We start from the raw sequence: 27466 nt of genomic DNA, 5'->3' as shown, positions 1-27466 counted from the left end.
ATCAAGTGGCTGGCTGGCTGATTAATGTCAAGTCATTTGCATCACAGAACACTAGCAGCCTTGTACTCTCATTATTTGTAGAACCGAGCTGTCATCTCCAAGTACAACTTGAAATCTATTGGGATGCTGCCCAGCAAATCTGTTGAAGTCACCAACCATTATCATTTGTCATCGACTTAATCTGCAAAAGGGTCTTGTACAAATGGTTTTTCTGTTTACCTTGCAGCTCAGATTGAGGAGCACAAGCATAAATGTCACTTTTGTTTTATGCAAGATTACTCTCAGTTTAACTATCCTATCATGCACTCTGACTACCTCAATTACTTTACCCATTTCTCTGCCAAAAGTATACCTACACCACCCATTCCTTCACTGCTACTAACCAAAAAGAATTTGTACCTTTGTTCCTTGATGTGTGTAGGTCTAGGAGGAAAGAGTGATAATGTGAGTGTGTGTGTGTGTGTGTGTGTGAAAGGAATGACAGTGTGTATATGTTATGTCTGAAAGAGAGAGGGAGAGAGAGAGAGAGTGAGAGAGAAAGAGGTTGGCATGGAAAGTTTTACTCCTGTGCTGTCTGTGTTCCTATTAAAATATGCCTAATTACATCGCTTCTTTCATTCTGCTTACATGTCTGGTAGAAATGTAACACATGTTCTTTGATTTACACTGGCAACAGGTAGAGTAGCAGAAGGATGATCAATTAACCAGATGCTAAGGTAGGATGCTGGTGTAGTGGTGATGAAACCAGGCTCACTCTGAGGCTGTGCAAGCTGGCAAGAGTCAGGATTGTGATGGATGTTACTGCTATACAAATACAATACAACCGTTCTATCACATCAATGACCACCTGTCTAGCAAGTTAGTCAGTCTTGGCTTTATTTTGACTTTTTGTCTCTTGAAATGATAATGACATGGGCCAAATGGTAGAGATATTAGGAGATTTGAGGCCACTGGCCTCAAGATCAAGCCTACTTGTTTGAAATATGTTTCTAGTAACTTGATGCTGCACACCTACAGCCAGTCCAGCTGGTAGCCAGTCTTACAATATAATTTCGTTTTTTTTTTAAATGCAATCTCAGATGTTTCATATGTATAAGCAGCAGCTAAGATATTGGAGTAGATTTTACCAGCTTCTGTCACTATATTTTCTTTGAGCAATTGAAAGGATGCTTATGTGCTTACTCAACCTGCTAGAAACAGCAACCAAAACCAATTTGAGCCCCTAATGTTCTAGAAGGAAAAAAACAAACTATATAATACATTTGATAATGTGATCCTAGAAACACTTTCAAAAAAGTAACACAGATGGTCACAAGTCAAATGACATTTATGATTGATCTTATGGGGTCACAGCTGAATAATATTGCTCACTGTTTCTAGTCAGTTTGTCTTAATGGTGTACTGCTAGTATATTCAGTTCCCATTGTTAGAAGCTTGTTACTGTTTAGTCCCAAGCTGACCTTATATAACAATGGAATTCCATTTCTAAGCATGTTACTGTGTTGAGTGGTCTTAAAACAGGTACACCATGTCCCTACATGTTGTAAGAGGCATCTAAAAAATTGGTGACAAGAAAGGTATCCAGCTATAAAACATTGTTACAGAAAATCTGTCCAGCTCATGTCAGCCAACATGGAAAGGCAGATGTAAAACAAAGCTGATGATGATTCCATCTATAACAGAGGCTCTCAATCATTTTTCATCTATGGACTCTTAAATTACTATTTTAGTCTGATGCACCCCCATAGACATTCAATGTTTAAAAACTAGTTTTATAGAAACTTCTTTTAAAATTTCTATTTCACTTTTCACACATTGATTTGTGTAGGCTGAATGATGTAAAATGTTAAAGAAAGAAACCTAGCTGTTTCTTGCAATAAATACCAATACATACATCTAAAGCAAAATTTTTTCATTGGCCCTTAAAATACTATTGTGGATCTCCAATTGACTATTTTGTTGCATGAACCCCCAAAAAATCCTATATGAACCCCCAGGGGCTATATGGATCTGATTAAGGACCACTGATCTATAATTATCTTGTGTTTTTAGGAGTCTGCAGAATTGCATTACTCACAGTGTCCTGTCTCCAAAGATAGGATGTGTCTTGGAAGTTGGTAGTCAGGTAATGTAACTGAAGCACCATCATTGTTTACAAACCATTCTCCATGGTTTGCACAAGTCTGTTATTGGGGCATGAGATGACAAAAGATTGAGACAAGAAGTATATCATTTCTATCTCAGAAACTTAAAATCTGAATTCCTTTCTTCTTCACTTAAGAAGACTTCTGCTGCAGCACACACCTTCAACTGTGATTATGCACTTTTATTAAACAGCATTCACCATTCATTCATTCACATCATTTACATTACAGCAATCTCACTTGAATATATCCAATGTAGAACTTTAATGATTCCCACTATAATTTGTTCTGCTTTCAGACTAAAAAAATAATAAATCATGACCAAGATGAGACTGATTCTTTATGTAGAAATCACTGTCTAACATCTTGACCACTTCCTACTTATCATCATCACCACCACTTAGTGGTGGTGATCATTATTTTAACATCTAATTTTCCATGTCAGCATTAAGTGGACAAGTCTACAGTATAACAAATCCTTATGCATCTAAATCCTATTTTAAACCAGTCCATCAAAGTCAATATCTTGATATCTATGCATCATCTATGTTGTCCCTAGCTTTCTTCTACCATAAGTGACTGCTACTGTCAACACACTACTTTTATACTCAACTCTTATGCAGCGTATACTCACATCACATATCTGACCCAATATAACAATGTCTCCCCTATAAACTTTAACAGATATCCACCTCTCAGTAATATTTAGGCTTTAAGTTTTGGTCTTAAATTTATGTTCCATCTCTATGTAAGAATGTTCCTGTAAGATTCAAGTTACTGACATCTGCTGTCCTTGGCTATCTCTAATGATGACCAACATAAGTAAGTGCTTTACACTCAAGTGACTAGAGGAAATAGATTTAGTTTTAATTAATGGCTATCATAATTTGCCTGGTATCCTTATCTGTCTTCCCCTCTTCCTCTTCAAGCATACTACTGTGACTAGTGGTCAGACCTAGTGACTAATTTGAGAGCACTTTATTAATCAGGTCTTTTTATTTAACAAAACTGAAGACAAACAAAAAAAAGAACAGTCCCAATACATATTTTCCTAAATCTGATTTCAATGGTGCAAGGCCCTAAAATTCCGACCATGAGCACAAGGGCTTAAAATTACAAACCCTAAAAGATTTTCTTTCATTCTGTTGCTATGATTTAGTATTGTGTTATTTTTTTTATTGCAAATAAAACTTGAAGTGTTTACTAATGTACCCTGTCAGTTAACAGATTTTGTTGCAATGAACATGTAGTTTTGTCTGTTTATTTTAAGAAACAAAACAATGTAGGGTATACTATAGTATATACCAGAAAACATGCTCTAATTATTATGCTTTTATCTATATAATGAAACATAATTAAAGGATACCATTTTCTTTTTTTGGCGGGGTCAAAGACATCCAATTATGTACTGCAAAAAGTCTTTCACTTCTCTGTCTCTTCTCACATGCTGCTGCAGACTTTATTTAATGCTTCAATGTATTTTCTGTATCTCTTCAAGCCTAGGTGGCTAATAAACATCACCATTGGAATCATTAAATCAATGGAAAATGCTTTGCAGCATTTGTTCCGGCTCTTCACTTTCAGAGTTCAAATCCTGTCAAGATCAATTTTGCCTATCATTCTTTCAGGATGAATAAAATAAAGTATTAGGGTTGATGGTATCAACTAATCACCTCTGCTTAAAATTACTGGCCCTGTGCCTAGATGAGAGACCATTATTACAAGTGAAAAATTTGGTAGAGAAGTTACATCTCTTTACATTCAGAATTCAAATCAAGACAAGATTAACATTGCCTTTCCTATTTTCAGGGGTTGACAAAATAAATAACATGGTTGATCTAAAACATTCCACTGTCACCATACTGTGAGTCCTTGTGAATGCTAGAAATTATAACACACACATTTATGTGTAATCAATTCTTATATTTTCCCTAGTTAATAAATGATTAGTATTCATTCAAGTTATATTGCTCAAAATTGTATCTTTGGATTTGCTTATGGAACTCTCCTAACAGTAACATTACGCAATTTCTTAAACGCTGGCATTCACAGCACTTTTCTTTTTATTATTGTTTTTGCATCGGTGGTGGATGTCAGGGTGTGAAGAAGACAATGCAAGTGAGAGATGGCAACTGACTAACATTTAACTTTACAAATATATTTGGATATGAAGAACACCTTCAAAAACATTAAGAAAAAGAAATACACCCACTACAAAACAAGAATTGTAAGATAATGACAGAATTCAAATGGAAATAATTCAAACTTGTGGCAATGAAGTAATTCCCTGTTTGTTGGGGAATTTTTCTCCACATTTTTATTAATGACCACTTCTGTTCAGTAGCTTACTGTTAGCTTAATTGCCATACACTTGAGATGCTGAACTCAGATTATTAACAAAGTAATGATGGCTGTTTCCTCTTCACAAAAAAAATCTTTTTCAGAAAAAAAAAAATCTCCTACATATGCATACATATGTAACATACATAGTGTGTGTATACATGTACATGTGTGCATCTACACATATAAATATATGTGTGTATATAAACAGGTTTGGATTTTCCATATATAAAGTTGAAAAACTATCAACTGAAATTATCCAAGCAATTAATAGACAAAAACTCCATTCAGGAGTGTTTAAGACCGAAACTAACAGTAGTGCTGTAATTGTATATCTGAAGTATAATATGAGTAGAAAGAGGGCAAAGAAAAACAACAGAAAACAAAGAGTGAGAACTTGATTAACAAGAACTGTTTTAAGCCGAGAGAGAGTGTGTGTGTGTGCGCACAAGCATACTCAAATATGTACAGGTATTCGTATTTCTCTCTTTACCATTTATGTTGATGTACACAGACTTTGTTCATAAGTTGCTCAACAATTTCGAAAACCTGTGGAATATGAAAATCCCTTACTTGAAAAACATTTAAGAGTTGATGACAAAAAGAACATCCAACCATAAAATATACAAAATCAATCCTCATCCAACTCTTAGCAGCATGAAAAATGTACATTAAAATGATTGAATAAATATATATGTGTGTATGTATATACATACATTCGTGTGTATATATACAGATGCATATGTGTGTATGTGTATGTAATTATATATATGTGTATGCACACATGTCCAACCCATGACAGTATGGAAAACAGATGTTAAATGAAGATGACATTCTTTTATTCTTTTGTTTCAGTCATTTGACTGTAGCCATGCTGGGGCACTGCCTTTAGTTGAGCAAATCGACCCCAACGCTTATTCTTTGTAAGCCTAGTACTTATTCTATCAATCTCTTTGGCTGAACCGCTAAGTTACGGGGACGTAAACACACCAGCATTGGTTGTCAAGCGATGTTAGGGGAAAACACAGATACAAACATATACACACACATATATATACATCTATCTCTCTCTCTCTCTCTATATATATATATATGTGATGGGCTTCTTTCAGTTTCCGTCTATCAAATCCATTCACAAGGCTTAGGTCAGCCTGAGGCTATTAGTAGAAGACACTTGCCCAAGGTGCCATGCAGTGGGACTGAACCTAGAACCATGTGGTTAGTAGGAAAGCTACTCACCACACAGCCACTCCTGCACATATATTTTAAAAAGAGATTGTCTTTCTACTCTTACAAATTTCTGATTTTAATGTAAGTTAGAAATTGACACTTTTGGCAACTTGAGACATTGTCACAATTTCAGTTCCTATATAACACTATTTCATTTCACTTATGCAGGTAATTCTTTTCAGTAAAGCTCATAAATTACAAGATCACATTGCTCTAGCCTGCTGAAAATATAGTAGGCTTATGCCTAATTAAAAAGAAACCCTACTGAAAATGTAACAGAATAACAGAAATGGAAAAGTAATGTAACTAAAAGCCTCACATCCTTTTAAGTTCAAATCCAACTTGACTCAACCTTGTTTCTCATCCCTCTGGGGTTGATAAAGTATGCACTACTTGCATCCTGTGGTCAATTCAATAAGTTTGCCTTTCTCCAACAAATGTCTGGCCATGTGCCAATCTTAGGAATCAATAATGGTATTGATGGAAACAAATCAATATAGAAAAATATATAAACAGTAAAGAAAGTAAAAAATGGAAATCAATGTTTCTATTGATTTCTGGTTTCCATCAATACTATGTGTATATATTTTTAGTTGATGTATTGAAGAACTGCTAGGAGCTGTCCTACATAATTTAAGGACATTAAGTCTTGCTGAGTGCAAATGCAAGCGCTACAACCAGACTGTATCACAAGAAAGACTGTGGCACAGAGATAAATTTTGAACCAGTGATATATTGCTCAACTGATCTCTCAGTAATTGATCTTTGTACCAATGTCCTTGTTTTTATTTTATTTTCAATTTCAATATAATCAATATTCTTCTAATTTTAACACGGTCTAGCTCATTTTAACTCTTTCTCGACCATATAACAAATGAAATACTCTGCCTATGTGTTTCAATTTCGAAAATAAGATATTTGGAGAGATTTAATAAAATAACTGACATTTTACACTTCTGGAAAGCAAAAAAAGTTCTAAACTAAAATTATAATGGAAAGTTTAATCTAAATACAAACAATTTAAAACAGACACATTCTTCTGATTACACCATTCTTTCTACTTTCATGCATTCTCCCAATTCCAACAACATTCTCCTTACTCTAACATCGCTGTCCCTATTCAAGCAACATTCTTCCTATTTTAACTACCAACTGTATCATCATGTTGTTGGATAAACAGTATATTTAATTTTTCGAAAATCCTGTATTGAACACATTGTTGATTATCTTAAAACAAATTATTTAAGTAATGGTAGCCATGTATCATTGTAGAACTTAAGAGAAAATAATTGACAGGTGTGGCTGTGTGGTAAGAAGTTTGCTTCCTTAACACATGGTTTCAGGTTCAGTCCCATAACTTGCCATATTGGGTAAGTGTCTTCTACTATAGCCTCAGGCCAACCAAACCTTGTGGGTGGATTTGGGAGATGGAAACTGAAATAAGCCCATCATGTGTGTATGCAGTTGTGTTTGTCTCCCACCACCACCACTTGACAACTGGTGTTGGCATGTTTATGTCCCTATAACTAAGTGGTTTGGCAAAAAATACTGTTTGAATAAGTATCAGGCAATAAAAATAAGTACTGGAGTTGATTTGTTTGACTAAAATTCAAGGTGGTGCCCCAGCATGGCTGCAGTAAAAGAAAAAATAAAAGATATTTACAATGTAGCAGCAAAGTTATATAAGCCAAAAAAGAAAAGAGCGAAAATAGTGGGATTTAACAAATCAGTATTTTACTATTTTAGATGGTTTATACCTTCAGAGAATTTTTCTTCATTTTTTACCCCAACTTCAATAGAAACCTCACAAAATTCTGTTGAAAATTTAGTTGCTTAATTCAAGATTAATCATGTTTAAGTAGTCCTACAATCAAAGGTATTTGAGCAACGACCATCTCATCTTATTTTCAGATAATGTAACTAGAACTTGCATTATCCAATGCATTTTTGTTTTTGAAAACATCAACAATTACTCATGCAACTTAGACAGGCCTGTGGAAAATTTTTATCATTGCAAGATTACTTGAAACAGTTATCTGCAACAGTGAATTCAGTCTACTTCATCCAACTTTGGGTAGTTTTGCCGTAAAAAGAGTAACTGTCATTTGATGTCACCTATTTTATATTCCACTTTAAAATGATGAAGCAAAATGCATTATTCAAACCATTAAGCAAGGAGTTCAAAAAGCTTGCCACTAAAATCGTTTACTGAAACGTTTTATTCTCTTATTGTTCTTTACTTCACCCAACACTGGATAGAAAATTGCCAGCAGAAGTATTGCATAGTTAACGGCCATAAGTAATTATTTGATTATTATTAAGAAAAAAACTGACCAAATGAAAGGCAAATATACAAACAGTTCCAATAAATTATATATTGAATGAGTACCAGTGTGATACCATAAATAATTATATCTATCTTTTTGTATTATTATTATAAACAATTAAGTGGAATACTTTTGTATTTTGTACAATACATATGGTTTTATTGCACATCAATTCTTAAAATTTCAAGAACATTTTTCTCACATGTGTCACAAGCATCTGCTTATATATATTGTACAGCATCTCAGCTGTAAGATACCAGTGCACAATGGGTCAAAACAACTGTAGTGGTTCTGAATAAAGGGTCTTGTGAATTCCATTTTCTGTTTCCCACATTTTATCTACGTGTGTGACTTTGTGATATGTCCTCAAATTAATAAATGGAAGTTGATTAATCTGTATGTTACAATCCTGTTCTTTCTTGTCAGGAGAGGGGACACAGATTTCAAAACAGAATTACTGGCTTCTAAAAGCAATAGATTTGTGACATCAGCTGAACTGATCATACATAAGTTGTAGACTAATTAAACACTGTGTCCAGGATTTACATTATACAATTTTCTTTTTGAAATAGTAGGGTGTAGTTCAAAGGGAATTTGCTTGTTATATCTAGTAAGTAAAGCAACCACATAGTAGCTCTGTTACTGACTCAGATGAACAGTAGTTAGTAGGGCAGGTGCTCCTTTTGGTAAGAAAGAGAGCTCTTTCACAATGAAAGAACAGATGGTAAGGTTGATATAAGTAGGCTATCCAATTAGTTATAATAATTTTTCTTCAACAAACGTGTATGGCTGATTAAATTACAAAGATGAATGAGCAAGTATCATGTCCCAGAAGACATGTCCTCAATATAGGACCCTTGTGGACACTATTTTAAATAATTGATAATTACTGCCTCTTACATTCTTTATTAAGAGGTGTTAAGGGTTTGTGTAATTTCTGGAGAGCAGATTCAGTGATTTATTAGTTGGGAGAAGGAGGGGGGATTTTCTTTTTTCTTTTTTGACAGAAAATTTCTTATGGAGAGATATTGTTATATTAAATAGTTCTTGATATGACTGCTCATATTAGCTGTGATTCAACTGTCTCATGGTCAAAGACAATCCAGCTATGACCATTTCATCTATTTTTTCAGACACTGTATTATCCAGGACATTATGAAATTTGTCCTCTTTTATAACAGTATATTTCACAAAAAAGAGATTTTGCCTCTATTTCAAGTAGGACAAGCAACTACATAAAGTCTCCTACATTACCCTATGCTTATTGTGATTGCTGTTTCTGTAGGTAGCATGATGGTGGTATTGGTAGAAAAACAGAAATTGTAAAGCATCAAGTAGGAAAGTCTTATGGTATTTCAGTACTATCATTTGTGTTTGGAGTTCAAATCGTTGAAAGTCAATTTATATTCTCTCAGAGTCACTAAAATAAACACAAGTCAAATACTGATATTGATATAATCATCTATGTCACTACTCCATATCATAAAGTACCTTGTAGACATTTATGCAGCCAACTTGCAAAATTTAGCTACAAAAACAAAAACATCTCCATTAAATTTCCACAACACAGGTAATTAGTTGGAACTAAAAACTGTTGCAACCTCACAAACCTTACTGTACCTGAAAAGACAATAACAATTGTTTCTAATATAGGCACAAAGCCAACAATTTTGAGGGGAGGGTTAGTCAATACCATTGTTCCCCAGTATTTGACAGGTACTTCATTTTATTCAATGTGGAAGGGTGATAAGCCTCAATGAGATTTGAACTCAGAATGAAAATATGCAGGGCATTATAACTGAAGTTCAAATGATTCAGCCAACCCACTACCCTAGTAATAATAATCCTTTCTACTATAGGCACAAGGCCTGGAATTTTAGGGAGAGGGATCATCAATTACACCAACCTCGATAATCAACTGATATATATTCTACTGACCCTGAAATGATGATAGGAAAAGTCAACCAAGAACTAGAAGAAATGCTGCTAAACATTCTGTCCAAAGTGCTAATGATTCTGCTAGTTTAGGTACAGGGCATGAAATTTGGGGTAATGGGTTAGTCAACTGAAGCACAAGACTGAGAGTTTACTGACCCAGGAGGGCTGAAAGGTGAAGTTGACCTCAGCGAGATTTGATCTCAAAATGTAAAGGGTCATAAAGAAACAGTAATAATAATAATAATGGCTAAACAGTTGATATGTGACAGAAAGGCTGTGACATCTGAAGTGAAAGTGTTAAGCTGTATTGTGCATGTGGTTTTTTAATATTAAATCTGACATACATAATCAACATGAAGTGTAGAGAGGACCTTAGCAGTTCATTATGAAGCTAGCATTGCCTGGAACAGAAAGCTTAGCTTCAGGTGATTCTTCATATGTTGGTATTCAACTACTCTTATACATAAAATATACACACAAGCAGTTGTGCTCATTCATGCATACATTCACAGAGTTGTGTTGACACATACACAAAATACATATACAAACATCCATACAAGTAGATTCAATGAAGTACACACAAGTACTTACAAGTTAGGACAAGCATCTTTATACACACAAACACAGACAAGCACATATCCCAAATACACACATTTACATACAGAGAATTTCATTTATGGGAAAGTAGCACATTTCAAGAAAGCAAACAGGAAGTGAGAACAGTTTCTATTCATTCTTCCTTTTTGTTTGTGTTCACTATCCTTAATATATGAGTGGGTGTTTGTGTGAGTATGTGTACAAGCACAAATACTTATTAATATATGTATGTATGTATTTTAGAGGTTCAGTAGTGAATTAATAGTCATTACAGCTTCAGGGAACCTTGCAGTATTTGTTCTGGCTTGGTGAAACTAGAGTTCAACTTCACCTTTCAAACTTCTGAGATTGCTCTAGTACCATTCTGTCAGTCCTATTTTGTAGTGAATTTCTATCTCCTCTCCTAGAATCAACCATATTTTGCTTTGAAAAAAGTTCATATATTTTTCTTACAAAAGAAAAAAAGGCTGGGAGAGGGCCAGCAACCTGTTCCCAGAGAAAAAACTGATAGGTTACTTTTTCTTTCCATTCTTCTTCCCTTCTCTGTCTTTTATTCATTTTATCTCTCACTCTCTTCATCCTACTTTCTTCATTCAACCCCACTGTGACCCAAATTGTGCTTCCACTTCCTGTTGTACTATTCCACTTGCCAACTTCCATTCCATATGAGACTTTCCATGCCACTGGGCTTTTTTTTTTTTGCTGTCATATTTTCCTCTTTCACTTGCTTTTCACTTATTTTATTTTATTTTTTGCTATAAATTTTTATATTCTCTTTGATAAAGTTTATCACCCAAAACGTCAGATTCTCTTCTGTTTCTTCCATTTATGCTATTTTACTGCTTTATATTTCTATGCTTTGCAAGCATGTGCTTTTGCTTGTATCTCTCTGGGTAATTCTTGTCTGTATAAGTGTGTGTGTGTGTGTGTGTGTGTGTGCGTGCGTGTTACTTGGCTAAATCTCAATGAAATTCCAAGTTTGGATAAAGGCCAAACAATAACAACCAACAATAGCCAAAATGTAAAGAAAAAGAACATTGATATGTAAAGCTGTCCATCTGAAAAGTCTAGACATCTAAGAATTATTTTGAAGACTTGCAAATCACAAAAAGCAATCAGAAATAGATCTCATTAAACCAGCAACCTCCAACTGTGCTGGTGATGAAAGTGATGGAAAAGATGGTGATGATAATGAGGAGAAAAAAGAGGAAGATTAGGAGTGGTGTTTAATTAAAACTCACAAGGAGTCATGATGAAAGCTTGGTAAAGCTACAAGAGAGAGAGAGTAAGCAATACTAAAAGAGAGAAGAAAAGTTTGTATAAGAAACAGAAATTGATGTTTAGTCCTAGGTCAGCCTTTATCATGTAGCCCTATGATCAAAAGCATTCCAGCCATGACCATCCAGTCATTTTTTGGGAATATGTAGGACTACATGACCTAATGTGTTCCTCCCATTTTTCTAGACGGTATGGTAGGATTTGAGAGAGATTTGGCTGCCATTTCTATTTGCTCAGTGACTATGTAGACACATAAATTCAAATACACTACTGGTGTTTCAGTATCAAAAGGATGCACACAAACATATACTGAAAGTGTTACTTGGCTAAATCTCATGGTAAAATCAAATTTGGATAAAGGCCAAACAACCACAAGAACAACAGTCTCGACTATTTCATTCTATAGAACTACACTGGTAAGGGGGCTCCTTAAATAGTCACTCAACCTGCTAGAAATAGCAGCCAAGTCATCTTCAAATCACACACAGTTGTTTTGCGTTTTATGAGCCATGTGTTCACTTAGCTGCTAGATCCACCCTAATATATTATCAATATAAAAGACTACATTGGAACTCCTTTGATCATAGGTCTGCTGGATCAGGACTGGAGAAAGCTAACCTGAAGCTAAAGAACAATAACCTGACCAACCTGGGAAATTCTATAAATGTTGGTACTGCTCCTTCCTCTTAGACTCAAATAATTTTGTCTCTATAGTTCAGAATATATTTAACCTTGAAGTAAAGACAACAGAAGAGTAAACAAGTTATATATAGAACTTACAGGTGACATTTTGGAAAAAGATTTATAACATAAAGATAGATAGACATTTCTAAGGTACATCACTACTGCAAGCCATTGATAAGTTCTATAGATGGAGTAGGGACTCAACTAATCTATGAGCAACATTATGGTAGAATAGTAATATAACTTTGACTTTTCATCCTTTTTGACTCCACCGAATGCATAAACTTGAAGCATTGTTAGGGCATTTGTTTTGTTGTTATCATAAGTGGACATGCCTATTTACTTCAGAGCACCAAGAGTTCAGGGTTGATTCCTGCAGGCTTCATATGACTCCACCTACACACAAACCAACCCATCCACATATTAAAAGGAAAAACAACAGTGAGTTTGGAAACTTAGATAGCTATATTTTACATCATTCTGACAAAGGAAAACCACTTAATTTAAAATAAAAGACTAACATGAATGTATGTTCCTCCTGTTACATTACTATAATGAATGAATGAATGAATGAATAAAATGATTCACTTAATCTTTCACAAAATATGCCAGTCCACACCATTGGATCAGAAGAATATTTAAGGTAAATTTCCAATTATTCCTAACTTTTGTCCCCCCCGCCACTCTGGCATTTACATATGTAGTTATGTAAATGTATGTGAAAAAGAGAAAAAGCAGTCCAATTTGTAATGTTAATTAATGACATAAATAGAGAATGTGGAAACTGCTGTGGCAATAAACATCTTATGAGCTCTTAATGGTTGAGGTGGTGATGTTGGTAGCAGTGGTATCAATGTTGTTTGTGGCAGTAATGATGTCTATGGTGATAGTTGTGTTGATGTTAGTGGCAGTGATGGTGATGATGGTGAGGTTTGTGACAGTGGAGGTGATGATGGTGATATCTGTAATGGTAGTGTCATCATTGGTGGTGTGATGGTGGTGGTGATGTTGGTAACACTGGTGTTGGTATTGATCTTTATGGCAGTGGTAGATGGGGGTGATGTTTATGGTGGTGAAGATATCTGTGATAGTGATAATACTGATGTTGGTGGCAGCAGTAGTGGTTATATTAACAGCAGTGATGGTGTTGATGCCATCAGAGTGGTGATTGTGACTAGGGAAGAAGGAGAAGAGTTAAAGAAAGAGATTGAAAGAAAGAAACAAAAGTAGAAAATATTGAAAGAAGAAAAATAATAGAAAGAGTCAGAGAACAAGAAACATCAAACTGCTCTTCTTTCACTTACTTCATACCTTAACTCTATGCAGCTAAACCTTTGACTTCATCACATTTAGGAGTGTAGCTAGGGATGACAGTATCAAAGTTGATCTTAGCTATCAATTCCATCATACTTAACACTGCAGATACAAGTGAAGAATTAAGGGACTAATGGAATACTAACAAGGGATAGTCTATACCAGTGGTTCTCAACCATTTTCTGCCTATGGACCCCTTTGATTATTATTCTATTCTGGTGGACCCCTTTGCCATTCATTGTTTAAAAACTAATTTTAGAGATATTTCTTTCACAATTCCTATTTTGTGTTTTCACACATTCACTTGTGTAGTTTGAACCATGTATAATGTTAGAGAAAGAAAACTTGGCTGTTTCTTGCAATAAATGCATCTAAAATAAATGCATCACAGCCAGGCACAGGACTGGCTGTGTGGTAAGTAGCTTGCTAACCAACCACATGGTTCCGGGTTCAGTCCCACTGCGTGGCATCTTGGGCAAGTGTCTTCTGCTATAGCCTCGGGGCGACCAAAGCCTTGTGAGTGGATTTGGTAGACGGAAACTGAAAGAAGCCTGTCGTATATATGTATATATATATGTATGTGTGTATATGTTTGTGTGTCTGTGTTTGTCCCTCTAGCATTGCTTGACGACCGATGCTGGTGTGTTTACGTCCCCGTCACTTAGCGGTTCGGCAAAAGAAACTGATAGAATAAATACTGGGCTTACAAAGAATAAGTCCCGGGGTCGATTTGCTCGACTAAAGGCGGTGCTCCAGCATGGCCGCAGTCAAATGACTGAAACAAGTAAAAGAGTAAAGAGTAAAGAGTAAAACAAAATTTTTTCATGGATCCCTAAAATACCACTGTGGAACCCCAGTATATCAGCCAAAACGTTGCATTAACGAACAAGATGAGGACAAATATCTGTCAAATGTAAATAATGTAACCCATTTCGCTCAAACGGTCCCTGAATAAGGGTTATTTAAGGATGTTGAACAAAACACCCATGCTTCCAGAGGTGAATTAGCCAAACTCCAAAGAATTCCTCTCAACACATGGTTGTGATGTTCCCCCACTACTTCTGCTCGTGATCAGAGATGCACATATCATCAGCCACTAAGAGACATGCTCAATTATTTAAGGTCAAACAACTGACAAGCAAATCTGTGGCACTGAGCAGAATATTTGCTGTAGCCCATCTTTTATACCAAGACATAACAATGTACATAACATTTCCAATCAGTTAAGATGAGAAGCCATGAAAGCCACTGCCTGGTACTGCATCAAGGCATTATTATTATCATTATTGTTGTTGTTGTTATTGTTATTATTATTATTGTTATTATTATCATTGTTATTATTATTATTGTTGTTATTATTATTATTATTGTTATTATTATTATTATTGTTATTATTATTATTATTATTGTTATTGTTATTATTATTATTATTATTATTATTATTGTTATTATTATTGTTATTATTATTATTATTGTTATTATTATTATTATTATTGTTATTATTGTTATTATATTATTATTATTATTATGTTATTATTATTGTTATTATTATTATTATTGTTATTATTATTATTATTATTGTTATTATTGTTATTATTATTATTATTATTATTATTATTAGCCAGTAGATATTAGCAACATCAAAGTTCTTATTGACATTATCAATATCATTACAATTTTAACATCCATTTGAGAATATTACCTTACACTGGAAGTTGAACAGTGTTTTTCACCCATGTTAAAGAAAATAAAACAGGAGGAAATAAACTACAAAATTCTTAAAATGTAAGAAACAAACACTAACATAGGGTGAATAAATCTTAAGTCTTACCTTTATCACTGCAACATGCAATGGAGTCTCTCCTTTAGCATTTTTCTTCATAATGGCAGGAGACCTGGTTTTTTTTGTCTGTGGTGACTTCCATTTAGGTTCTGGAGATGCTAAGTTCACAAGGGCTGGTGCTGACCTTTTACGGCCTTTATTTGAGAATCTTGAGAAGCTACATCTCAAAGATGAATCAGATACATTAAGCAAGTTTAAATGTTTCAAACTGGATTTTGATTTATACTTAGTTATACAAGGTTTTTTATTTGGCAAAAAACTTGTCTTAGCAACTTTGGAAATATTTTTTCTTTCCAAAGATCTCAGTTTTTTTGGTGGTAAGTTCTCTGGAGTTTGATTAAAAATAGCTTCCTGTGATTGCTTATCCAGTTCATGTGCAAACAAGCTGAGAGCACTAGTCTCACTGGACTTGATAGAAATTGGTTTGATGACCTCACTTTTGTTACTGGTGCTTCTGGATGACAAGGAATAAATAGTGTCTTCTCTAGTTTTAGTATTATTATCATCATCATCATCACCTAAATAATAAATAACAAAGAATTTCATGTTAAAAAACAAAGAATAATCTTTTCCACTGGGACATACACACAACAGATTTCTGTGAGAGATGTGTATATAACTGATTCCCATTTTAACAACATCAGAAGAACTGAGTCTATGAGACAACCTGTAAATCCTTGAAATAGCATCCAAATTTAACCACAAATCACACCAAACTATCTTAAAAAATGGAGGATTTTGAGTAATGTAGTGCTAAGTTACACATTACCTACATGAACAATAGATAAGCATGATGATCATAGCTGGAATACTTTTCATAAGTCAGCTGAATTAGAACCAATATGACGCTTAACATCAGAGGAATGTAGAACAAACATTGAGTCCTGTGAGATTTGAACTTAACATGTAGAAAGAAGCAACTCAATACCACAAGGCATTGTCCTTGATACTCTAGCAATCTCTCTACTCATTACCAAAATAAGAATTTCATAAAATTCACAGAATAAGATAAAATGATATAAAATAAAAAGTCATAATTCACAAATTTCCTTAACCCTTCAGTATTCAAACTGGTTGTATCGGGCCCAAATATTCTACCTGCTTTATAATCAAACTGGCTGTATCAGGTTTCTTACACCTGGCCTACAATGTCATTCAAAAATAAATAATCACATCATTGAAATCTCAAAGCTACAAGATAATGTATGATAAATTCAAAACATGTGAATGAATAAGAATTACATTTAATAAAGTAATCTGAATGTTAAAGTGTTAAATGTGTTTTCTGCCACCACAGATCATTGTTACATTTCTCAAATTCTAGTTATTTTTAGCAATACTTTCATATATTGGTACGTCTCAAATGCAAAAGGGAAAGACACAGTCAACTGAATTAGCATAGGGATGTTCAAATTTTAAAAATAGTGAATTTGTATGTAAGTCTACGTATACATATCTGGACATGAATGTTGTGTGTGTGTGTGTTGATATGTTTATGTGTGTGTGTGTAGAAGCATAAATTTAAATATATCAATGAATGTATATTTGTATGTGCAAATAAATCCAGACAAGAGTGAATATATATTTTTGTATGTAGAGGTTCAGCCCTCAGTCCCCTTTTATTCATCATAGTCCTCCAGGCAATAACATAGGAATTCAAAACAGGTTGCCCCTGGGAGCTCCTCTATGCTGATGACCTGGTCTCATAGCAGAATCACTACCAGAACTAGAAAAGAAATTTCGGGTGTGGACGCAAGGTTTAGAATCAAAGGGCCTTAGAGTAAATGTAGCAAAGACCAAAGTTATAGTAAACAGAAAAGCGAACTCATCACACACACCCTCGAGCAGGTGGCCCTGCTCGATCTGTAGGGAAGGTGTAGGTAGAAACTCCATAAGAGGTACCCAGTGTAAGCTATGGATGCATAAGAGGTGCAGCAACATCAAAGGGAAATTAACTGTTAAGATAGCTTTCATGTGTAGCAGATGCACAGGGACAATAGACACCACAGATACTCAGAAAACAGATTCCATCACACTCCAGGGGGAGAAACTAGAAGTAATTGATAGTTTCTGCTACCTAGGTGACCAAGTTAGTAGTGGAGGTGGATGCTCAGAGAGTGTCACCACTAGAATATGAATAGCCTAGGCAAAGTTTAGAAAGCTCCTACCCCTATTGGCGACAAAGGGTCTCTCGCTCAGAACGAAAGGTAGATTGTATGATGCATGTGTGCGAACCGCCATGCTTCACGGTAGTGAAACATCGGCTGTGACTGCAGAGGACATGTGTAGACTTGAAAGAAATGAAGCTAACATGATCCGCTGGATGTGTAATGTCTAGTGTGCACTCACGACAGAGTGTAAGCACCCTGAGAGAAATGCTGGGCATAAGAAGCATCAGATGTGGTGTGCAAGAGCGACGCTTGCGATGGTATGGTCATGTACTGCGGATGGATGAGGAGAGATGTGTGAAGAAGTGCCGCTCCCAAACAGTTGAAGGTATCAGGGGGAGAGGTAGACCCAGGAAGACATGGGATGAGGTGGTCAAGAATGACCTCAGAGCATTGGGCCTCACAGAGATAATGACGAAGGACCGAGATCTCTGGAGATATGCTGTGACTGCAAAGACCCAGGCTGCTTCCTGCACCAGTTCCGCACAGCCCCAGCCCATTCAAAGTACCTTGGATTTCAGAACAACCTGCTGTGCTTGAGGAGACCTATTGAGTCGAGTACATGAACATCGAAATAAATATCAAATGGAAATAGTAGTTGTGATACCTGTGCCGGTGGCATGTAAAAAGCACCATTCGAACGTGGCCGATGCCAGTGCTGCCTTGACTGGCTTCTGTGCCGGTGGCACATAAAAAGCACCAACTGAACGTGTGAAATCAGAGAATACTGAAAATATCTGGTGAACCATGGTATCAGCTAATCAACTGTACAGACATTCATTAAGCATGGAGAGGTGTCATACTCAATGACTGACATAATACCTTCATCAAGTGCTACAAGGGCAAAGAGATGCTTGAGAAAGAAGCAAATACAGATGCATAAAAAATGATGAATTGCATTACAAAGTAATAAAGGGTCATAGCACAACTAATTAGGATTAAGGTTAAGATTCTATATATGACCTATAGCAGACTTCTGACAGGGACACCAAAAATGTAATGGTTGCTAAGAAAATTAAAAATATGTGAATAGTTTGTGAGAGCTATCATGCAAGTCATGTACAGTAATACTATCAGCAAGTTCACAATGAGTTCAGGAAGAAATTTACTAGATTCAAGGTGTTCCCTCAAGGTTTAGTTCTTAGCAACTTTATTACAGCTCTCCAGAGCATTAAAGAAGAGTTCAACACCAACTGTTTGTAGAAAAAATTAGAAATGTGGAACCAAAACATAAGAAACAACGGTCTCAAAGTAACCCTAGCAAAGTGAAAAATTTTACTTAGTAAGGCAGCAAACAATAGTTTACTACCATCTAAGAAGTGGCCATGCATGAATATGCAGAAAAAAGAGTAGGTAGGAATTCTGTACAGTGTACCCAATGAGAATAATGGGAGCACAACAGGATCACAGGAAGGTTTGTGTGTTGTAAAGGCAGGAGAGTAGTTAGCAGTAAGAACACTCAAGAAATAAATTCTTTCAAGTACTCAGAAAGTAGTTGATACCCTGTTACCAAGATGACCCATTAAACAGTGTTCTTAAAGCAAAGTAGCCAGACTAAGAACAAGATAGAGAAAGCTGAAGGAACTATCAACTTTACTCAAAGAGGAAACAACAAAAAGATTCTCTTTCCAACTAAAAGGCAAATTATTTGTGTATGAAGTGCAATGTTGTACAATAGTAAAATAGTATTGACTGTAAAGATTATACTAAAAACAGAAAGAAAGGAGATAAGCATAATTTACTAAACAGAACACGAATGAGCTGAGATAATAACTGGTTCTAAAACATTAAATGCATTGTGCAAAAGAAGGTACTAGACAAGTGGTGAATATGAAGGATGACTGCTGGGTGAAGTGGTAAGCAATCCCAAAAGAAAAAAATGAAACCTGCAGAGGAGAAAGACACAGGAAGACATGGAGGAAGTGGTGAAGGATGAGCTCGGGAGGCTGAACCCGATTAAAGAGACAACAAAGAACTGCAACTGGTGGTGAGGTGCTGAGATGGAGAAAATCTGTTCAACTTCAACAAGCATAGAAAAACAGATACAAAAATTATGTATGTATATATACACACAAGTGAAGTTCTATTAAAAGGAAGGGACAGTGCTCATAACCTTCATACGCACTTAGAGACATATAAAATTTATACAGTCAATGTCTCCAGGAAAAATGTGGGCAAATAAGAAGTTTCTGAGTGTTTTTTTTTTTTTGGAAGCGGGAGAATTTTATAAAGTGATTAGCTAAAGGAGGGCACAAGGTTACAGGAATGATGAGAAAGGGAGAGACAAGCATTCTGGATGGAGAGTAGGACCATTGAGGGTGTGATGTATTAATGGAAATGAGGGAAGCAGTTATTTCAAGGTTCTGGAAGAAAACCAACTGATTTGGAAAGAATCCAGGTGAAAGTGCGACAATTCAGTCATGCTAGCATCAGTGAATAGAACCAGTAAATAACACACACATAGATATTGATTGTGTGTAATGGCACGAAGATATGAGAAGGTACAACTATAAAGAGGAAACGGAGTAACAATGTAACAGAACAAGGATGCTGTCACTTATTTTCTTCTTGTAATCTGTTAAAATAATTTGATGACTAATATTGAATTCTGATTAATTCCCTATTTTAAGTTATTATTATCATTATTAAGGCTGTGAACTGGCAGAATCATTAACACATTAAGCAAAATGTATAGCAGTATTTCATGTATCTTACGTTCTGAGTTCAGATTTCGTTGAAGTCTACTTTGCCTTTCATCCTTTTGGGGTCAATGTGATCAACTTCTGGAACTTGCTGGCCTTGTGCCAAAATTTGCAATTACTATTATGATCATTGTTGTTGTTGTTATTTTTGACATTGGTAGAAGTTAGAAATTTGAGGGAAGGGAAACAGTTAATTACATTTACACAGTAGCTAAATGGACAAATTACAAATCTCTTCAGAGATGGCTCTGCTTGATACGCAGAAAAGGTGTACCCAGTGCATGCTATGGACACATAAGTGGTGCAGTGGTATTACAGGAAGGTTAACAGATAAATTAGTCTTTTTGTGTGGAAGACGTGTAGGTATAATAAACTCTAGGAATGTACAGATAATAGGTTCTCAAATATCCGGGGAATCCTTAAGAGTAATAGATAGTTTCCATTACCTAGGTGACCAAGTTAGCAGTGGAGGAGGAAACTCTGAAAGCATAGATGCTAGAATAAGAATGAGCTGGGCAAAGTTCAGAGAGCTACTATCTTTGTTGGTAACAAAGACCCTCCCATTGATTATAAAAGGCAGATTGTATGATGCTTGTATATGGACAGCTGTACTACATGGTAGTGAAACATGGACTGTGAATATAGAGGATATGTGATGGCTTGAAAGAAATGAAGCCAGCACACTCTGCTGGATGGATAATGTCAGTGTGCATATACAATAGAGTATAAATTATTTAAGACAAAAATTGGGTAAAAGAGGTAGTGTGCGAGAGAGAAGACCACACTGGTATGGTCATATGTAGCATATGGATAAGGACAGCTGCATAAGGAAATTATGATCTTTTAATTGTGTAGGGAACTTGTGGAAGGGGTAGACCCAGGAAGACATGGAATGAAGTAAGGAGAAATGATACCGAGATGCTAAAACTCACAGAGGAGATGACAAGAGACAAAGACTTCTGTTGATTTGCTGTGGTTGTGAAAAGATATCTAGCTAGGTAAAATCATAGCCATCTATACATACAAGCACATCTTTACTACCACACTCCACCTTCTCCTAACACCCCCACACATACATAATTCTGTCTTCTGGCAAAATTGCCCTACAAACTACCACTCCTACCACTTACTGCAGGCCTCTCCACTCTCCCTCCATGCCTTTATATATTTCATTCAAGCTCAAATTATCAAATAGAGAAATACAGTCCAAGATGGCTAGATCTGGTACACACACACTCTCACTCACTCACTCACTCTCTCTCTCTCTCTCTCTCTCTCTCTCTCTCTATATATATATATATATATATATATATATATATATATATATGTGGCCGATGCCAGACCCCTCTGGCACCTGTGCAGGTGGCACGTAAAAAACACCCACTACACTCGCGGAGTGGTTGGCGTTAGGAAGGGCATCCAGCTGTAGAAACTCTGCCAGACTAGACTGGAGCCTGGGGCAGTCCCTTGCTCCCCAGACTCCGGTCGAAACCGTCCAACCTGTGCTAGCGCGGAAAACGAACGTTAAACGATGATGATGATGATGATGAAGGAGCTTCTACAGGACTAGAACTGTTTCATTCAAGAGAAATCGATTTCTCTTGAATGAAACAGTTCTAGTCCTGTAGAAGCTCCTTCTATATAATAAATTAATTTTACTCTGCTATGTATTGAGTACCTTATTTACTGTGGTTAACCCCGAATCAACCCGGGACCTACATATATATATATATATATATATATATATATATATATATCTGGCCTTCCTTCTGTTAGCTTCAAAGTCCCTTCAAAGGCCTGCCAGACACCAAGGTGCCACCAGCTTCTTATCCAGCCATGCAGTCCAGGAACATCTCCTTTCTTATGTATCTGCTGTTGCTGAAATTTCAATCTCACTTCAAACAACACCACATGACCTGCCTTAACCAATAGCAGCCCCATTCCCTGTATTTCTTCATTCAGTAATCTAAGACTGAAGAAGCTAGGTTTCTGTAAGAAGCCTTGTAAAATTTTATGTCACATGGAGCTGAATCAAACTGTTTTAAATAATAATACATGTAACTCCAACTTAATGTGTTGAGTGCCTTTTTCTTTCATTTGTCCATTCACTGATATTAATACTTATAAAGTGCCGATTGCTTAAAGTGGATGCAACTTGCAGAAGAGGGAGGCCCAGGAAGATATGGGATGAAGTAGTGAAGGTTGATCTCAAGATGCTGGAGGTAAGTGTGAGAGATTAGATACAATCAATTTGAACATAAAATAGGCAGAATATTTAGGCCAGATATGGCTGGTTTAAATGCTAAAGGGATAATTATTTCAGTTTGGCATAATAATGTCAGAAGTAATGATACAGTAGCTTCTAACTAGTAAATAGTTTAGAAAATTTTGATAATCCCATCAGTTTCATAAAAACAGTTAACAGGTAACAAACATAACTATATGATGTAAAAAAAAAACAGTGCAGTGAAAACAATTTGTAAGTCTTTTAGAAATATAGTAAAAAGGTACTTTAGAAATATACATTTACATCAAGCATGATCATTACCAGAGCAGCCAACTGGCTTCCGTGCTGGTGGCACGTAAAAAGCACCATTCGAGCGTGATCGTTACCAGCGTTGCCTTACTGGCACATGAAAAAACATTTGAGCGATGTTGTTGCAAGTGCTGCTGGACTGGCTCCTGTGCAGGTGGCAAGTACCATTTGAGCATGGCCATTGCCAGTACCGCCTGACTGGCCCTCATGCCAGTGGTAAGTAAAAGTATCCACTACACTCTCAGAGTGGTTGGCATTAGAAAGGGCATCAAGCTGTAGAAATTCTGCAGGATCAAGATTGGAGCCTGGTGCAGCCATCTGGTTCGCCAGTCCTCAGTCAAATCGTCCAACCCATGCTAGCATGGAAAGAGGACATTAAACGATGATGATCATCATCATCATAAAAACCACACACACACCATATAGTGAAAACAAGTTCAAAAAGAAACTGCTGTACCAATATAGAAAAATTAGCTTACAAAAGATACCCTCACATCAATGTAATAAAAACAAAAAAAGCAGGCCATTGCACCAATGTAGTAAAACCAGCTTAAAAAAATAAACCTGCTTACCAATTTAGTAAAAGAACTTTATCATGGAGATTTCCACAACAATGTGGTACAAATAGTCCAAAAAGCAAGCTTTTGCCCCAATGGAGTAAAATCAGTTGTAAAACAGATCTTTATATCAATGTTGTGAAAACAATTTACAATAATTTAGTAAAAATAGTTAATGAAGTAAAAAAAATTTATAAAGCAATGTCAATGTACTAAAAATAGTTTAAAAACTAGAATTGTACATCACTACAGTGATTACGTGACAGTAAATCCATAAGACTAATTTAGATACAAAAAAAAAAACTCACTTGATACTGCAGTTGGATTGTAAACAATTTCTCCGAGCTGCTTACACAAGTCAACTAAATTACATACAAGTAGTTGGTCTTTCACATCTTTAGCATCAAATGGTAGACGGCAAATAGGGCAGTTTCCGTTAATCCCTTTATCTAAACATTGCCTATGAAAAGAAATTATAACAATGAAAATATAGAATGTAAATATTTACCTTAAATACTTAAGTGAAAAAAAAAACAAAAGTAATAGATTTATTTGCTTTCTAGTGAAAAGTTTGGTGTGTGCGCATGTGTACATATGTATGTGAATCTGATTAGGATCATAAGCAGACTTTTACATCAATATCATAAAAGCTGGGATGGTCTTTCCTGGCATAGAACCATTGCCCCTCCTTCCTCTTTCAAATACCACACCTCCATTTAGTCAAGGGGTGCTTTTTCTTTTTTCTTGTTCTTAAATTGTCTTTCAAGTTACTTGGCAACCTCACCAATGCCAGAGGCCCAAAAAGTGAAAAGCACACAAAGTACTCTGTAAAGTGGTTGGCATTAGGAAGGTCATCCAGCTGCAGAAACAATACCAAAGCTGACATTGGAACTCAACACGGTCCTGTAGCTCACCAGATCCTGTGAAGCTGTCAAACTCATATCAGTATGGAAAATGGAGCAACATGTGAGATAATGATCACAGCTAAAAAGAAAAAGAGTAAAGCCTTAGTAAGTAATAAAACAAAATAGCTCCTGCATAGTCTATGTGGGTGCAGCTGGCCTTCATATGGTCTGGAAGCTGCATGAGTAACAAGAGGAAAAAAGTGTGTTATGTGGGCAAAAAATCTGGATGTTCCCTCATATAGTATTACTGCTGCTCATGACAGCTGGAAGAACTGACACTGAGAAAGTACCAAAATAATGGCAATTTCTGCTCAGCAAATATTGAGGGGAACAGCCCACATTGCAAGTTGTATATGTATTTACAAACAACAGTTATATGTGAATAATTAAATAAAAAATAAAAAGAAATCTACCTAACTCTTGAAAGGATTTTAAGATTGTTGATACTCTGATTTCATAGTGTGAAGCAGCCAAAAGATAAATCACTCAAGACAAGACAATAGTCTATTGTAGCTAACAATTTCAAAAGATATGGTACTTAATTCTGACAGACAAACTGAGGAGTAAAGAGTTGTGTCAATAAAGACAACAAAACAAGTCCCTGAGGAATATGCTATCATTTAAACTACAAAGTGCCCTGTTGAGCTAATGAAAGAGCCTCTCTATGACCATTCGATTCGCTAGAAATAGCAACCAAACATCTTGAATGCATTCTGTTAATGAATGATATGCAGAAGATTTCAATATATGACCTATTTGTTAGTAGCTACTTTATCCAGTCATTGACTCCACCTCTGTGTGTGAAGGATAATCTAAATTTTAAGGTAAAACTTGCTCTAAAAATATTTTTTTCTCAAGAGCTTTAACTGGAGAAAGCTGATGTATAACTCCAATTTAACCCTGACTGATTAGACCGATAATCAATGTATTCCAGGAATGAACATCCCATCTTTCAGTTTTATCCTAACAACACCATCCAATGTGTCCCTTTTTAAAGACTGTAGGATGATTTTTTGAGGGGTATTTTGGTCCTATTTCTAGCAGGCCAACCAGCAACATTTAGACTATTTTGTTACATTGTGAGAAGGAGCTACATGAGAACATAGGTTTGGAGATTAAAAACTTTCTGATTCACTGAAAGAGTTGAACAATATGATACTCTATCAAGAGTGACTGGAGATAAACATCAACACTAATTACTCTTGTTATCAACACCACAACAACTACTGCAACCACCACTACAGCATAACCACAACTACCAATTAGATAATACACAATTTTTGCTTCAGTAGAGATTCAGTGACCAAACCAGGTTTGTGTTAAGGCAACACACAGCACAATCTGCAACACACTTTGGCAAAGTTCCAGAAAGCATAGCTATTGTTTCAAAAAATGATTTCAATGGAATTTGCAGGCAGTGAATAAAAAAAAGTTTACCAAGAAAGTTGCACAGCAATAACAGGATTTTAGGGTTAAGTAACAAAGAAATTATTTAATTTGGCCACAACTTAATAGACAGTATTTCTAAATATTCTCCTTATTGTTTTCACTTGGAATTTTTTTCTAGAGTAGCTATGAACACCTCCAGTTAACATATTTTACACTTGTTTTTATTACCTCACAACCATGAGACAGTCAGCTCAAATCCTGAACCGTGCTGTGTGTTGCGTTCTTGAATAAGACACTTTAATTCACATTTCTCCAGTTCACTCATCTGTAGAAATGAGTTGTAACGTCACTGGTGCCAAGCTGTATTAGCATTTGCCTTTCCCTTAGATAACATCAGTGGCATGGAAAGGGGAGGTTGGTATGCATGGGCGACTGCTTCCATAAAGAACCTTGCCCAGACTCATGCATCAGAGGGGAACTTTCTAGGTGCACTTCCATGGTCATTCAAGACTGAAAGGGGTCTTTACTCCTTTTACTCCATCCTATAATGAATAAGAGCTAAACCTTCACCAAATCACAAACTATCATCTTGCAAAATAGAAGGAGCAGAATGGCTAATATAGACCTTGATCCGGTCACGTAATAAATGTGAAAAGCATGGTTAGAAAGCTTGAGATCATACATCTGCTCTATCAAGGCAGATCTAGGGCTAAACAGCAACAGGCTGCTATACATCAAATATAAACATTGAGTCTTTTTGAATAGATTCAGCAAATTTTTGCAGTTGAGACTGACTTAGTCACAAAATATATACCTGATATCTTTTTTTATCAACTCTAGTCAGATGAGAGAGAATGTTACATGACAAAAACTATATATATATAAAACTCTCCAGATACTGCTAATTCACCATCCAACACTAAATGTAAGTATTAGCTATGACTTTGTGCTGATTAGGTAATATTGCAAATAAAGGGTTCAATGTTGTAGATTCCTTGTGTTGTTGTTGCATGTTGCAGTTTTTTTTTTCAATTTGATTATGTATTTTCAGACTCTTAGATCAATTTTAGTCATGTAAAAGGAAGCAAAAGGTGGAGATACTATTTCAAGAGTTTTATTTATGCTATTTTAGCTAAAGATATCAAGATAATGAAAGATTTAAGTTATACCTGCAGACCAGATGTTCACAGATGCCAAGGGAGCACAGGTTAGCACTTACTTCGAGACTGGAATTAAAAAAGTTAAAACATATGTATATATATATATATGTTATTACAAATTTGGGATATATATACACATACATATATAAATATGAAAATGGAATAAACATGCAATAGAGGACAATAAAATGTTCAGACCAGAGAAACAACAATTAGAAGGACAAGCAAAAAAAAGTTGGGCCATTTGTGGCTTTCTTTCCGCAGTCAAGTTCCAGAAGTCATGACCATTTCAGGCACTTATATAAATACATACATACATACACACATACATGCTTGCATGCACGTGCGCACACA

The 27466-nt window shown here is 35.6% G+C and overlaps 1 protein-coding gene across 1 annotated transcript; it reads right to left on the bottom strand.

The window, feature by feature from the left end:
* Nucleotides 1-4973: 4973 nt before the first annotated feature.
* Nucleotides 4974-27178, bottom strand: LOC115230744 (BRCA1-associated RING domain protein 1-like; the record flags this gene model as incomplete). The annotated part of the gene is made up of 4 exons (XM_029800880.1): nt 4974-5033; nt 15684-16213; nt 23967-24118; nt 27122-27178. Coding segments are annotated over 4 exons (799 nt in total), but the record flags the coding sequence as incomplete, so codon positions are not given.
* Between the last annotated feature and the right edge of the window lie 288 nt (nt 27179-27466).

This window comes from Octopus sinensis, unplaced genomic scaffold, assembly GCF_006345805.1.
Source record: "Octopus sinensis unplaced genomic scaffold, ASM634580v1 Contig16291, whole genome shotgun sequence".
In the NCBI taxonomy this organism is placed as follows: Eukaryota; Metazoa; Mollusca; class Cephalopoda; order Octopoda; family Octopodidae; genus Octopus; species Octopus sinensis.
Note: the sequence above shows the minus strand (reverse complement) of the source record. Positions and strands in the feature narration are given on the sequence as shown.